This window comes from Phodopus roborovskii, unplaced genomic scaffold (genome assembly GCF_943737965.1).
Source record: "Phodopus roborovskii unplaced genomic scaffold, PHOROB, whole genome shotgun sequence".
In the NCBI taxonomy this organism is placed as follows: Eukaryota; Metazoa; Chordata; class Mammalia; order Rodentia; family Cricetidae; genus Phodopus; species Phodopus roborovskii.
In genome coordinates, this window is record NW_026126636.1 from 6988878 (window position 1) to 7005726 (window position 16849).

Sequence of the window (16849 nt, forward strand, 5' to 3'; positions counted from 1 at the left end):
GTTTAGAGGATTTTCTGTTTGGACCTCTTTTTTTTCCCCCTCTTGGCTTTTTGAGGCAGGGTTTCCTCTGTATTGGAGCCTGTCCTGGAACTCACTCTGTAGACCAGGCTGGCCTAGAGCTCACAGAGATCCTCCTGCCTCTGCCTCCTGAGTACTGGGATTAAAGGTGTTCGCCACCAACGCCTGGCTGGACCTCTTTTTTACTGTGTATCTTTCAGCCTTTTTTGTCTGTATGAGCAAAGACAAAATCTGCCATGCAGCATGCTGTGCATCTTGGAGACGCCTCTGCGTACTGTAGTGGGAATCTGCCATGCTGGGCTCAAGCCCACAGGCCTCAGCATCTCTGTACCTTGGCCCGCATGAGAGACACAACTAGGAAGCTGTTTTTGTTTCCACTATTGTGTGTTCAGAAGCCCCTTTTAAAGATTTTTTTCAGGCCTTACAGAAATTCAAGAGCCTCACATTGGTATGCCATTTGTAACCAGAGGTTTCTCTTCTGCCTGCCAACTCCTGAATAACCACTCAGAGGCTTAATATTACTTACGAGTGTTTGGCCAATGGCTCAGGCTTATTACTAGCTAGCTCTTACATTTAAATTAACCCATTTCTATTAATCTGTGTATCACCATGTGGTCGTGGCATTAGCTCATGTTTTACAGGTCTTGCTTGCTCAGTGGCTGGCTTGAATTTCTGACTCTGCCATTCTCCACTTGTATATATCTCCTTGGACTTCCTGCCTGGCTCTATCCTGCCTTGCTATTGGCCAAAGCATCGTTGTTTATCAGTCAATGAGAACAACACATATTCACAGCATACAGGAGGAAGACCGGATAGTTATAGTTTTCCTTGTTATAAAATTCAGAAAAAGCCTCACAAAAGAGGTGTAGTGTATGGGGTTGAAAGACAGCAGAAGATAGCTTTGGGTTCGTAATGCAAGCTAGACTAGAAAGTGAATTAGGTACAACACTTTGGACACACCATGAAAGGCTAGATAATGGAATATTTTCTCTGAATTTGTCAAATGCAGTGGAGGAATGTTCCCCTTTCTCCACATCCTCTCCAGCATAAGTTTCATTAGTGTTTCTAATTTTAGCCATTCTGGCAGGAGTAAGATGGTATCTCAGAGTTGTTTTGATTTGCATTTCCCGGATAGCTAAGGATATTGAGCACTTTCTTAAGTGTCTTTCAGTCTTTTTGATTTCCTCTATTGAGAATTCTCTTTTCAGTTCTGTACCCCACTTTTTAATATGGTTATTTGGTGTTTTGGTGACTAGTTTCTTGAGTTCTTTATATATTTTGGAGATCAGCCCTCTGTCAGATGTAGGGTTGGTGAAGATCTTTTCCCAGTCTGTGGGCTGCCGTTTGGTCTTGTCAATTGTGTCCTTTGCCTTAGAGAAGCTTCTCAGTTTGAGGAGGTCCCATTTATTAATTGGCGATCTCAGTGTCTGAGCTAATGGTGGCATGTTCAGGAAGCTGTCTCCTGTACCAATTTGTTCAAGGATACCTCCCACTTTCTCTTCTAAGAGGTTCAGTGTGGCTGGATTTGAGGTTTTTGATCCATTTGGACTTGAGTTTTGTGCATGGTGATAGATAGACATGGATCTATCTATCTACAGTCTTCTATACAACATTATCCAGTTGTTCCAGCACCATTTGTTGAAGATGCTTTCCTCCTTCCATTGTATACTTTTAGCTGTTTTGTCAAAAATCAGGTGTTTTTAGGTGTGTGGGTTAATATCTGGATTTTCTATTTGATTCTATTGGTCTATCTGTCTATTCTTGTGCTAATACCAAGCTCTATAATAGAACTTGAAGTCAAGGATGGTGATGCCTCCTGAAGTTCCTTTATTGTACAGGGTTGTTTTGGCTATCCTGGATCTTTTGTTTTTCCATATAAAGTTGAGTATTGTTCCTTCAAGGTTGTGAAGGATTGTGCTGGGATTTTGATGGGGATTGCATTGAATCTGCAGGTTGTTTTTGGCAAGATTGCCATTTTGACTATGTTGATTTTACCTATCCAAGAGCATGGGAGATATTTTCATTTTCTGGTATCTCCTTTAATTCTTTTCTTTAAAGATGCAAAGTTCTTGCTATATAGGTCTTTCACTTGTTTGGTTAGCATTACCCCCAAGATATTTTATGTTTTTTTGTGGCTATTGTAAAGGGTGATGTTTCTGTGATTTCTCTCTCAGTCCCTTTATCGTCTGTATATAGTAGAGCTACTGGTTTTTTTTTTTTTAAGTTAATCTTATATCCTGCCACTTTTCTGAAGGTGTTTATCAACTGTAGGAGTTCCCTGGTAGAGGTTTTTGGGTCACTTATGTAAACTATCATATCATCTGCCTCCAGTAAAGCTGTGGGGCTGTAATAACCTTTTCTTTTTCTAATTCCTGGGATTTACTGAGTGAAAGAGACAATCTTTATAGAAGTGATCTATAATCCTTCTAAAAAGAGCCTAGAGAAAACTGCCTCCTTGGTCAGTGTTGGACAGAAGGGAAAATCCATTGTATCCTGACTGCTTTGTCTTGCAGTAATCCTTTCTGGCCAGGAGTAGTTTCTCTACTCTTTTCACAACCCAGAGTAGTAACTACTATACGATAATGGCCTCCCTACTCTTTTCAGAGAATGGTGGGTTTATGGGGGATAGTCTTCTATATGGTTTCTCTATTGGTTGATGAATAAAACACTGATTGGTCAGTAGAGAGACAAGGAGAATGCTCGTGAGGGAGGAGAAAGGCCACAAGGAGACACCATAGAGAAACCAGGAAGATAAGACACGCCAGGTTTTCTCTGGTAAGGTAAGGCAATGTAGAAACAAATAGATTAGTAGGTATGGGTTAGTAATTAAGAGGGAGCTAACCAGTAAGAAGCCCTAGCTATTGGCCAACAGTTTAATAATTTAGCATCTGTGTGTTTATTTGAGGCTAATCGGCTGTGAGTCCAGGCTATGAACTTCAGCAACAGTGGGTTTTGAGTTTTCCAATTATTTAGGTCACTGGTTGTTGCTTATTTAATAACTACTTACATTGTGGAAATGCACATGTCCATCTGTTTCCAAACCACAGACACCTGACCACACTCTACTACATACCTTACACATATGTCTATATATGCTTTTACTAAACACCAGCATGAAAAGATAGTATTTGGCAAGGTGATAGACATCTTCCCTCCAGTTTATCTTTTTGGTGGAAATGATAAAATGCCCAATGTTACCCATTACTGCATTTTCTGCTAGACACGTCTCTTCAAACTGATGAACTTGAATCAGAGCAAACTTTTCCCAAAGGGCCAAACACATGAAGGTATCATTCAGATAGGCACTAAAAACAGCAGGTAATTTTCCAGATGCCACCATAACAATATACTTTAGAATCCAATAAAATAACAAATTCAAGTGATTATAGATACATAAATGTAGAAAAAAATCTATGTAAGTTTATGCTCCTGAAAAACATATTATTCCCTTGTTACTTTAAAATTATCATGGGGCTAGAGAGATTGCTCATCAGTTAAAAGCACTTTAACTTTTTTTTTTTTTTTGAAAGGGCACGTGTTCAGTCTGCATCACACACATGGTGACTCATGTAGGGTCCTTGATTAGCCCCAGGGGTCATCTGGTGGTCTCGTAGCCCACTCAGGAACCATGTGCACAGAAAATGCATTTACATACTTGCAGATGCCATTTACTGCTGTTGGTGTGTATATATTGGTTTAGGGTTTACTGTTTCTTATATAGCTTGTTTATATAGCTTCTTCAACTTCGTCAATTGTTCGTGTGCTAGGGATAGTGCATGTACTTGGGCTAATGTGACAACAAAAAACAAGTTTCCAGTCAACAGTCTTGGCTTCCTGCTTATACTGAGTGGTATTAATTTTGTACTTACAATAGCATCTGTTAGACCACACAACTTGACTATGTTAGTGTTATTGTACTATTCAGAGGATAGTACAATTTCAACTTTCATTTATAATTGACCAGGATTACCATATCCATATCTATATTTAGAAGCAATAGTCTGTCCACACAAATTACTTATCCACAACAATTTAGACTTTTTAGAACTCCAATTTACTCAAATGACCAAATTTAATTTCCTCAATAATGAGTTATCTGACACCAAAGTGTTTCTGGATATGTTGCCACATGGTAGACAATCTGCAATGTGTTCTTACTGAAAATGCTTCATCTGAACCTAACTTCCCTTGGATAGAAGATACAATGACTAAGGGCTAGGAATGTAGCTTGGTTACTGGGCATATTTCTACCACCCACAAAGTCCCTGGGTTTAATTAAAACTGAAAGTGTACTAAATGACAGAGCAAAGCCAAATCTCTATGTATATGGTATTCTCCTTAGAATATATAGGTAAAAGGGGCAGTTTGAAGGCCAATGACGAATTTCTCAATGTTGTAAAATTCTGGATCACTTAAGTATAATCATGGCTCTATGGTAGGGATGAAATTCCAAATTGTCCAATGTAGTAAGGGTTTAAAAGTCATGTCTACAATTTTTTAAATAAAAGATCTCTATACAGCCAGAGTTGGACTTGAAGCCACTGTGTAGCTAGTTTGCTTCCAACTCTTGATCTTTCTGCCTTGGCTTTCCAATTATGGGGTTCCAGGCATGCACTACCTCACCCAACTCTAAATGTATTCTTAACAGAATAGCCCTAAATACCCATATATACAGAATAGGATGGAAATTGGAATGTTAACGATTTTGAACCTAGGAGAAGATACCAAAGTGTGTTGTTGACTATAAGTGGTTTAGATTTGGCTGTTTTTGTTAATTTTTTTATGGGGAGCCCACCAGAGAAGACCACTCAGATGCAGTTTATAGCTAACTCAGTCTATTTCAGTTGGCTGGGACTACAAGTGTAGTTCCAAGCATTTAAAGCAAAAATCACATCCTGTTATCATGCTCAGCAGCTGAATGGGGAGCTTTTACCCAAACAGGCAGATTAACAGAAGCCAAGATAAGCATGTACATGGAGGGGAACACTTGTTCATGCAGGTAGTTTAACATTAAGTCAAGATAAATTAGCAGGGGCATCTTGACCTCAGGCTCTGAGAACAGATTTGGATAATTTTCCATAATAGTTTCCATCAAAGAAGACAAATTCTTGCCCTGTCACAAATGTATATTTTATCTTTACATCTGGGCTGAGAGCATAAATTACAGGTTATTATCCTTTCAAATGTCTATGGGTTTAACACCTTTAAAAAATACTTTATTCATGAACATCTCCATACAAATATTTAAGTAATGGACTTTCAATAAAGATCCTTTCATGCTCCTTTTCATCCACCAGATTTTATTCAGAACGTTATTTTAAATTTAACAGTGTACGAATGCATGTTTTTCTAAACTACCTGTAATACACTTTTGCTTTTCATATGAGTTACAATAATGCCACTAAAATGGAGAACAATTTAAAAGCTATTTTACAGAACATGGGAATGGCCAAATATTCTTTCAAGAATTTTATTATTTATTATGACCCTTTCTCCCACAACTTTGGCTGGTACTGTGCTCACTATTAACAAAGTATTCATAAAGAAAGTAAACATTCAGTCTACTATGACAGGAGTCACGGGACATTAATGGTAACAAGGAAAGTGCCTTGAAATAAACCTAATTCCAATACAACTCTCCCTAAGCAGACTCTCCTAGGAGAGTAGTGTCTGAGGAATTATGTTTATATAATTAACAAGATGAGAGTAAATCAAGAACATGATGGGCACTCTATTACTTTTGACATTTACATACATTTTCAACAGAGTATCACCTATGAAAAACAAACGTCCCACATTCTCATTTGCAAAGAGATCCTTCATATCAAGGATCCCTGACATTTAATTCTAGGGCAAATTAAATTTCTTTCCACATACTTTTTAGTTGCAGTCTTGCCAATATGAGTCCTCTGATGTTCAGAAAGATTTCCATAGAAAGGACTGTTTATATTCCTTACATGCATAGGACCCCTGATGATTATGTATTTTCCATGTAGTATAAGCTTGCCATTTATAATAAAGGCTTTCCCATTCTTTATATTCATGAGGTTTCAGACCTATATGGACTCTCTGATGAGGTTTAAGAGCTGAGCTAATTCTATACATGCTTCCACATTCCTTGCATTCACAGGGTTTCACACAAGCATGGATTCCTTTATGCTGAAAGCCTGAGCTCCAATTGAAGTCCACTTTATGGCTTCATAGCAGTATGGCTTCTCCACTGTGCTACGAAGACTGAACAAAGCTAGATATTTCCCCAGATTTCTTACATTAATATGGTTTTTCACCAGCATGAATTCTCTGATATACAACTAGCTTAGAATTAATGCTAAATGCCTTTCCACATTCTTTACATCCATAAGGCCTTTTGCTAATAAGAACTTAAGCATGTCAAACCAAGCTTGATTTTCCTTTTCTTTCCTTCTTCCTTTTTTTTTTTTTTTTTTTTTTTTTCCCAAGATCAGGTTTCTCTGTATTGCCTTAGAGCCTGTCCTGGAACTTACTCTGTAGACCACGCTGGCCTCAAACTCACAGAGATCCACCTGCCTCTGCCTCCCAAGTGCTGGGATTAAAGGTGTTTTCCCATTTTTAACAGTGGTAAGGTTCCTCACCAGTGTGAATTCTCTGGTGTGCTTTATAGTATTCAAAACAAGTATTTCCCATGTTCTTTACATTCATAAGGATTCTTGTCAGTATGAATTCTACAATGTCCAAGTAATTGGTAATGATATCAAAAGGTTTCCCCACATTAAGACTGAAAGGGCCTCTCAGCAGTATGGATTCTCTCATGAATTCGAAGTCCTGTACCACGAACAAAGCCCTTTCCACATTCCTTGCACTGATAGGGTTTCACTTCACTATGACTTCTCTGATGTTGAGTAAGCTCAGAATGAATTCGGAAGGACTTCCCACATTCCTTACATTGAAAGGGCTTCTCACCAGTATGTGTTTTCTCGTGAATTCTAAGGCCTGTACCACGAACAAAGCCTTTTCCACATACCTTGCACTGATAGGGTTTGATATCAGTATGAATTTTTTGATGTTGAGTAAGTTGGTAATGAAGTCTGAAGGCTGACCCACATTGCTCACATTCAAATGATTTCTTTCCAGTATGAATGTTCTGGTGCCGAGTGAGCTGTGCCAAAACAGTGAAGGCTTTCCCACATTCCTTACACTGAAAGGGTCTCTCACCAGAATGAATCTTCTGATGTTGCGTGAGGTTTGAGCGACGATTAAAGGCTTTCCCACACTCATTACATTCATATGGCTTCACACCAGCATGGATATTCCTATGTTGAACAAGGGTGGAGACACGCTTGAAGGACTTTCCACATTCCTTGCATTCAAACAGTTTTAGATTTGAATGAATTATTTTATGGCTCTTAAGATGGGCACGAAGACGAAAGGCCTCTCCACACTCCGAACATTCGAAAGATCTCACACCAGTATGAAATCTCTGGTGGCGAATGAGATGGATATTAAGTCTAAAGACTTTCCCACATTCCTTACATTCAAACGGTTTCTTTCCAGAGTGAATACTTCGATGCTCAGTAAAATTTGAACGACGACGGAAGTTTTTCCCACATTCGTTGCACTGATAGGGTCTCTCATCAGTATGAATTCGTTGATGTTGTGTAAGTAGGGACTGAAGTCTGAAGGCTGACCCACAGTGTTTACACTTGAAGGGTTTCACATTAGTGTGAATACTCTGATGAACAGTAAAATTTGAACGTCGACGAAAATATTTCCCACATTCCTTGCACTGATAGGGTTTCTCATCAGTATGGATGCTCTGATGTTCTGTAAGGTGGTACTTACGTCTGAAGGCTGACCCACATAGCTTACACTTGAAAGGTTTCTCATCAGTGTGAGTTTTCTGATGCTCAGAAAGGTATGCCTGAAGCCTAAAAGCCTTCTCACATACATTACACTCAAAGGATTCCTCACCTGTATGACTACTCTGATGTTGCTCAAAATATGAGCCAGTACTGAGTATCTTGCCACACTGCTTACATTGAAATGATTTCTCTCCAGTATGACTGTTGTGGGTCCGAATGATGAGCTGTGTTAGAACAGTGAAGGCTTTCCCACATTCCTTACATTGAGAGGGTTTCTCACCAGAAAGAATCTTCTGATGTTCCATAACCTTTGAGTGGCAATTAGAGGCTTTTCCATTCTCATTACATCCATACGGTTTCACACCAGAATGAATAATCCTGTGTTGAACAAGGCTGGATTCATGCTTGAAAGACTCACCACATTCCTCGCATTCAAAAGGTCTCTTACCACTGTGAGATTTCTGATGTCTTGTAAGCTGTTGGTGGGGTTTTAAGGCCTTTGCACCTTCCTTACATTCATAGGGTTTCTCTCCGGTATGAATACTCTGATGCTGAGTAAGATTTGAACTACAACCAAAGCACTTCCCACACTCTATACATTCATATTCTTTTTCTATATTGTGATTAAGAGTCTGGCTGGTATATAAAGGCATTTTTTTCTTCTTAGTAATCTTTTGGTCATCTTGACAGCTCTGTAGTCCCTTGATTGTACTAGAGTTGGGGCCATTACTAAAACTGGAGCCCTGGAGGTCACAATTTTTACTTATATGCTTTATGCTCTCTTTGGGTAGATTCATATTATGAATGTCCACAGATATTTTTTGAGCTTCATAATCGGACTCCAAATCTGAAAGAACAAGGGAAGCAAGACTATTTTATTTTCCTGTGTCACAAACACAAAAGCTTTTCAATTAATAGCCCAACTCTTAAGTATTTTCTGACCAACAGCAAGGAGAGCAGAAATAATAAAAGTTTATGTTTATGTTACACTTCAGTAGAACAGGTTGGAAATGGGAATGTATGTCTGCTTAACGAGATTAAAACAAACTATACTGAACCATTCTTAGATGCTTTATGCATCTGGAAATACACAGGAGTTGGTGGTTTTTTAACCAAATAACAAGAAAAATAATATAGCACACACAAATACCAAGTATCTGTCATGCATTAAGAACATTGCCAAGGCCTGGGATTGTTAAAACTGGGAATAAAAATCTGTGGTAGTGGTACCCAATAGTGATAATTCCGGGAACAGGTAGCCAGAGGGAACGGTGTCATGAGTTCCAATATAGCTTGGACTACATAGTGAGACTGTCTGGTGGAGGGTGGAGAGAATACATTAGAGTTTTAAAGACAACTGAGGATCCCTGGCCAGGGAAACGGGTATGGTAGTTGCCAATCTTTACCTATTCTGCCATCTCCTCCAAACAGCATCTCCTAGTCTCATGCTTAGACCTCAGCAGACTACCTGCTGCAGTCCGCCCTTCACTCATGTTCCCATTTCTACCTTAGACCCACTAGGTCACTTGGATCACTTATATCCACAACCCCTAACTTCCTTCTCCCCATTCACTGCTTTATTCCAACTCACAATCCAACAGAGATCCCCTGGGAACCCAAAGGTCACAGCCTAACTGCAGATCTTCGCTTCTCCCTGCATTCCTCCAAGTCCAATCCCCAATCCCATCTGCAGCTCTGTAGCAGAATACTTCCTGTAGATCTCCTTACTCTCTGAACTCATCCCTAGGAGAATAAACATGTGATAATTTTTGTTTTAGCTTCTTATGTTGTTACCTTAGAGACCTGATGATGAGGAGAGATGGATCGGGTGTATCTGAATGAAGAGGAGGTGGGGAGGAACTGGGATGAGCAGAGGGATGGACGGGAGGCCCAAATCACACATTATGTGTGTGTGTGGGGGGGGGAGCCATTCTCAATAAAAGGAGGGAAATAAGAAGACAAAAAGGAGATGCAATGATAAATACATGCAAGTCCAAAGAACTAAAACCAACCCCATAATGTTATTTAAAACAGAAAACTCATAAAGAAAACACCCTCTGAAGATCTTCCTGAAAAGATAGTGCTATTGGTATGAGAGTAATAGTGTGTTTTGGTTAATTAGATTGATTAATTAGATTGATAGAAGGCTATTTGTGGATATCTTTCTAGGGGAGGCATGAAATACTTGGTATCAACTATCTATCAATGACTGACTCACCATTAAAACTTCAACAAAAAGTGTTTAAACATGTAGTTGCAGACATGAACACAGTACATGAAGAAAATGTTTTTAATCGGTACATTTGGACGATATTTTTTAAGGTGTCCTGTTGAGGGGGTTGTGGTTGAGGCTGTAATTTGGTTGAGTTATTATTTATTTATTAATGATTTATTTTCATTTTATGTGTTTCTGTGAGTGCCTGCATGTGTGTGTGTTTATAATTTGCATGCCTGGTGCCCAAGGAAGCCAAAAAAGAGCACCAGATCCTTTGGAATTGTAGTTATAGGCAGTTGTAAGCCTCTACGTGAGAGCTGGAAACCCAGTGGGCACTGGAAACGAAGTCTGGGTCCTCTGGAAGAGCAGCAAATGCTCCTAACCACTGCTCCATCTCTCCAGCCCTCTATGTTTTGAGATGGTTTCATGTAGCCTATGTTGGCCTCAAACTCAGTATGTAGCTGTGGATAACTTTGAAGTTCTGACTGCCCTGCTTCCGCACCCCAAACCCTGGTACTATGGATACGTCCCCTGTGTTAGTCAGGGTTCTCTAGAGGAACACAAGGGTTCATTCTCTATGTATTGGATTTATGAGTGGCACAGGCTGTGGACCAGCTAGGGCAACACTGCCCATCTAACAACACAAAGTCCAAGAATCCAGGGGTCGTTCACACCACAGCATGTCTCCGCTGGCTTTTGGTACGTACATGCTGGAATCTGAAGAAACAGGCTCTCATGTCAGTGGAGGAATGGACTTGACAGCAGAGTGGGGGGAGGCAGACAGAAGGCAAGAGCTTCCTTCCTTCACATCCTTTTTACGGTCTGCCACCAGAAGGTGGGGCCTAGATTTAAGGTATGTCTTCCCACTTCAAATGGCTTAATTAAGAAAACTCTCACAGGTACAGCCAGCTGCTTGGGTTTTACTTTAGTTCCAGATGTAGTCTCATTGACAACCAAGAAGAGATCACAGCCCCGTGTCAAACTCGGTAGAAGGAGGTAGAAGGATGTCCCATTGGCTTGACCATCTACTCTTTTTGAGTCAGGGTCTCTCTTTTGCCTGGAGCTTGACAGGTAAACTAGGCTGAGCTGGGTGTTAGCAACACAAGAGATTGCTCCTTCCACCTCCCCAGTGCTGCAGTGAGAAGCGTAGGCTACGCCATCACACCTTGGTTACAGTGACTCTGAGGCACAGAATAAAATACTCGCTATGTCTCACTGTGTTACTGCGTTTCTGGTGCATTCCATGTGCACACACACAACCAATAATAAAATGCATTTAACATGTCAGAAAGAGGGTGACTGCTCCAGTGAGAGAGAGGACGATGGGAACAACTTAGTGACCCATGAACTAGAAGCCCCTGTGACAGCTTCTGCTATGACCTTGACTTCTGCCCAGGTCTCAGCCATGTTCTTCCCCAGGCCTTGGCGCTCTGAAGGAAGTGTGTCAACCCAGTGTCAGGCATGACGTGACTCTCCAACCACATGCTGTGTCTGGCAATGCTGGAGCCCTGCCTTCCTCTTACTCACCTGGGCCGGGCCTGTCTGTTTCTTCCTTCACAACCATCCAGGGCTCTCTCTCCTCCTCTAGTAAGGTGATCAGATCCGGTTTGGAAATGGAACTTCCCACTTAAAAGGAAGAAAACAGTGATACACGTGGTAACTTTTTTGGTTTTTTGAAACTGGGTCTCGTTAATTATACCAGTGTGTCCTGGTACTTGATATGTAGACCAGGCTGGCCTTGAATTAACCTTGATCTGCCTGCCCCTGCCTCCCAAATGCTGGGACTAAGGGTGTGTGCCACCATGAACTGCCTGGGCAGATTTCAAAAAATACAGACCTGTACCGATTGGTACAGTGGATCATGCCTATAAGCCTAGCGGGGGGGGGGGGGGGGGGGGGGGCGGGACCAGTCTGTGCTATATAACAAGACTCTTGTCTCAGGAAAAAGGGGAGGGGCTAACATCAGGTAAACATAGATAGGGGCTTGTCTCATAAGGGAAAGTATACACAGCAGGTAAGAACATGAACACTCAGGCTACACTGTCTAGTATAAACCCCACCTCTGCAGCTCACTAAAAAGGCCATTTATTTAGGCAAGTCCTGTAAGATTCTATGTGCAATGTTCCCATCTAAAACCTGGGCATGGGGCACACACTTGAAATCACAACTCTTGGGAGTGGAAGCAAGCAGATGAGAAGAAGTTCAAGGCTGGCTTGAGTTTCAAGGCAATTCTAAAGTCAGCCTGAGCTATACGAGACCTGGCCTCAAAAAGAGCAAATAAATAATAACAACTTAGATTGAGTTGGTGGTATCTATTGGATAGGGTTGATACTTAGATGAAATAGTATATTCAAACACTTGGAATTATTTTCTGACCTATAGTATCACAAAATTATTATTTTTTTTAATTTCCATTTATTACTTAGTCATGCTGGGGATAGAACTAGGCTCTTGAGCATGCTAGGCAAATCCCCTACCACTGAGTTACATCACCAGTGTAACAGATAAAAATTGCTATATTGTTATTTATACTGCCTTCATTCACATTTACACCTCAGACTTACAGATTTGTTCAGTGAAAATGACAAATTCACAGCCTGAAACAAAGCAGGTAGAGGAAGTGTTCACTGAGGAAACACAATGGGTCTACCTCTGTTTGAATCGAGTCTACGGATTCATTACTAAGTGAATCATAAAGGCTCTTATACTTAGTTGTGTGTGCGTGCACGTACAGAGTATGCATGTTTCTATGAGGGTGTGTGCACAAGTCTGTATTGGCACGCATGCATGGATGTGTGTATAGGCCACTGGGAGGAGCTCCAAGGTGAGGACAAAAGGCGGGTGTTTCATGAAGCTCCTGTGGTTTCATGAACCCCACATTATTCCTTTGGGAAAGAGGAACTCAGTTACATCTTTAAAATTCTATCAACTTAAATCTATGTCATTTTATGCGCCATGTGTCTGTCGCATGTACATCTGGGTACCACATGTTTGATTCCCATGGAGGTCACAAGAATGAATCATATCCCCTGCAACAGGAGTTACAGATGGCTGGGGGCTAACTTACTGGCCTGGGAATTGAGACCAGGTCCTCTGCAAGAGCAGCCATTTCTCTTAAACACCAAACTATGTCTGTAACCCTTAATTCTGTATATTATCTCCTTATTTATTTCGTTTAATTAATTTACTTCACTTCATGTGAAACTGGGCCTCATCCTGTAGACAAGGCTATCCTGGAACTTACTATGTATCTGAGGGTCACCTTGAACTCAGAGCAATATTCCTGCCTCAGCCTTCTGAGTGAAGGAATGACAGGCATGGGCCACCAAGCCCAGCATCAGCTACCACAGGAGAGATGGCCCTGTCTTTCCATTCAGAGTCAGCAAAGACAACAGTGTGGGGGACACATCCCCCACTCATGGGGACAGATGGCCTTACCCACTGTGACGAGGTTGCTGTAGGTCTCCAGCATCATGTCCCTGTATAAGACCCTCTGAGTAGCATCCAGGCAGGCCCACTCCTCCTGAGAGAAGTCAACAGCCACATCCCTAAATGTCACTGAGCCCTGAAACCACAAACACAGTGGAGTGAAATTGGGGAAGAGTTCAAGATGGAGACACAGAAGGGAAAGGACTCAAGAGCGGGAAAGGAGCCATGGAAATGCTCAAGGCGCCTGACTGCATGAGCTCCCCAGTAAAGGATGATGGTCCCCACCCTACACATCCAATAACTGTGCATTTCCATTCCATTCACATCCTTCAAGTTATCACCTCAAGAGAACTGTCACCAGCATTCAGTGTAAAATACCTAAGAAGCAGTGTGAGTTCTGAGTTTATTATGACATCAGATGATATTATGAAGATTTTTTTGTCATTATGATTTTATAAAGTATGTAAGAGTCCATACACTAAATAAAAATCCTTATTATTGGTATATTAAGTTCAACCTTTTTTTTGCCCTCTTCAAAACAAAACAAAAACTAGATGGCATATGTCTTGGGTCTTCCTGAACTCTGGAGACTGCCGTCCCCTCCAATCACAGCCTGAATGACCTCACTCTCTCTCAAAGCCCCTCAAGCAGGTCATCTCCTCACACACATGCACCCAGGCCATTCACTCTCAAACCCCATGTATCAGCCTGAAAACAAAGACAGCAATCGGGATCTCATGCAGTCAAAGGACAACATCACCTCAACGTTCTGAAACCTCAAACACCCTGCTTCCCTGGGGGACCGCGGCCTCCATGGCAAGGACAGTCCTCCCTGACCACAGACCAAGCAGAGAGCAGATGTGCAGGAATGCATTCACAGAAAACTCCAGAAGCAGCAGGAAAGAGACACACACAGGAAGTGCTCTGACCTTCCAGCCCTCTCTGTGATGGACGGGGCAGCCTGGGCTGGGGATTTCCGGTCCTGGGGAAGCTTCGCGAGAGACAGCAAAGACTCACCCAACCTGAAAGTCACCCATGGAAAGAGAGGACACAACTTACACACACCGTGTCTTGAGGACCAGAGCTGGCCATTCTCCTTCAGGATCCTCCCCTGGGGACAAAAGAGAGCCTTTTCATTGGATTGTCACTGATGTCCCCAGACTGACTCAGGTCAGCATGGTCACTGACTACTGTTATTTCTCAAGCATCCACACTCACACGCTCCTCTCCCACTGCTCACAGCCTCCACACACAATTAGAAGCCGACAGGGGTCCACACAAAGCCCTTCCTGTCCTGACCCCAGACAAGCCACTGGCAAGGGCTCACTTTCCCACTCCAGAAATCCTCGGAGTAAACAGAAATCACTTTCCACCTCCATTCTTCTCCTGATTTGAAAGCAAGGCCTTTAATGATGAAAGGCAATGTGATGAGTGATGCCATCACTATAGTAACCGATTTAGCAAATCAGAGTTTGAAAGCCCTAAGGGTTACCGCCAGAAATCTTTAACATCTTGGGAAAAGGGAGTGATTGTGGAGAGATGTCAAGGATCTCAGAAATGATTACATGAATATTCAGTGGAAAGGAAAGGAACAATATAAGTACAATGGTGGAGATATCAATTTACATATTCCTCTTTCACTTTGTCACAATTCTATATTCTAAAACCTCATTTCTCAAACACAATGAAGAGCAAACTCACTCTTGAATCTTACATGTGTAGCAATAATGTTCGCATTCTTCACCAGGCCCTCCTTTTGAACAATGGCAGACTTGGGGAGCCTGAGCCAGCATGGGCTCCCAGACTACACAGCCTAGCGAGCACTTCCTTCACTTCCCACAACACTCGCGATGGCTCCAGCTCTGAGAAATGATGGACTCAACAAGTAGCTGCCCTCCTAGGCGGCCCTGGGCGTCCCAAGCTCAAGCCTGGACCCCAGGGACAGCTGCCCTCAGACTGCGTCCCTGACCTCAGGTTCCTGAAGCCTGGTCCTCTGCCCTGTGACCGTGAGAGAGAGCAGGAGCAGACAGCACAGTGACACCCACGATCAGAGCTGGAGATGCGCGCGGCGCACGCACAAACACAAACGCGCACTCACACACACACACACACACACACACACACACACACACACACACACACACAGTGAAACATCCACGCTCGCCTGCAGCCATACACATGCACACACACGCGCGCGGGCACACACACGCACACCACACCACACCCGCGCACACACCACGGTCCCTACACACTCACCCACACCACTGTCCGCACCCGCACCCAGCCCGCTGGATCCCACCTTACTCACTCAGTGGAGAATTATGCCAACTTCTTCCTCTAACTAGAAGGCAAGGACCTTCCGCAGCAGTGGCGCCAGCATAAAGGAAGTGATCGTTACTTCCTGCGCGATGGCCTCTGGGAAATATAGTCCAAGTTTGCAAAACCCTGAGGAAGCTAAGCTATTCAGAAAAATCCCAGCTAGCAGCCTAGATCGGGTAGCTAAGTACAATGGCACTTATATCTGAGTTCCAAAGGTCCTTCCGGATTTATCGTGTAATGTATTTTCTCTCCTATGGAATGTACAGACGAGCCTAACGGTTTGGTTTTTATTTTTGTTTTTTGAGACAGGGTTCTCTGTGTAGCTCTAGCAGTCCTGGAACTCCCTTTGTAGACCAGGCTGGCCTCAAATTTACAGAGATCCGCCTGCCTTTGCCTCCTGGGTGCTAGGGTTAAAGGTGTGGGCCACCACCGCCTGGCTGATCCTGAGTTCAAAGTGCAGAATTGGAATAAAATGAGACCGAGATATAACTGCTTTGATTACGTATTGTCTGAGACTCACTACAGAAGGATTCCACCTCGCTGTGTGATGGGAGGGACTATGAGAAATTTGACAAGACTGAACTACAGAATGGGTTGGTTTTAAATGTGGAGAGGAAGGGCAAGCTACATCGGAGATTTCAGACAGCCAGGTGTGCTGGACCTTTCCAGGGTTCGCTGTCCCTGTTTTCTAGATGGGAAATTTTACCGAGGGCCACGTGGATTTGTATCGATGGAACAATCCATTAGACAAGTCTTTTACGCCATGTTGAAGGATGAGTGACTGCCACGTGAGTGCATCCTAAACAAAAAAATATGTTTAGCTTTTGTCAGAAAAACCGCTTTTCTTGTGTCGTGAAACTATTGACCTTTCAAAGCCACTTTTGTTGGTTCCTATATTCACATAAAACTACTTCTTCAACCCAGAACTTGGTGGAAAACAAATGTCAAGAGAATAGGCGATTCTAGTATAACCACTAATACGTTAAATGTATTGTGAATAATGGAAACACCTAAAATATACATTGTGAGA

At 42.2% G+C, this 16849-nt stretch overlaps 1 protein-coding gene across 2 annotated transcripts in view; it reads right to left on the reverse strand.

Annotated features, from left to right (window-relative positions):
- Window positions 1-6531: 6531 nt before the first annotated feature.
- The window catches only part of LOC127238883 (zinc finger protein 60), a 54405-nt gene continuing 44087 nt past the window's right edge, over window positions 6532-16849 (reverse strand). Inside the window, exons 2-5 of one of the 2 annotated variants that reach the window (XM_051207655.1) lie at window positions 14560-14611; window positions 13510-13636; window positions 11599-11697; window positions 6532-8703 (exon numbers count right to left, since the gene is read on the reverse strand). In XM_051207655.1, coding sequence (XP_051063612.1) covers window positions 6767-8703; window positions 11599-11697; window positions 13510-13636; window positions 14560-14592 — 2196 coding nt within the window. In that variant the 5' untranslated portion in view covers window positions 14593-14611 and the 3' untranslated portion in view covers window positions 6532-6766. The remainder of the gene's footprint in view (window positions 8704-11598; window positions 11698-13509; window positions 13637-14559; window positions 14612-16849) is intronic. The other variant, XM_051207654.1, reaches the window with a different exon arrangement.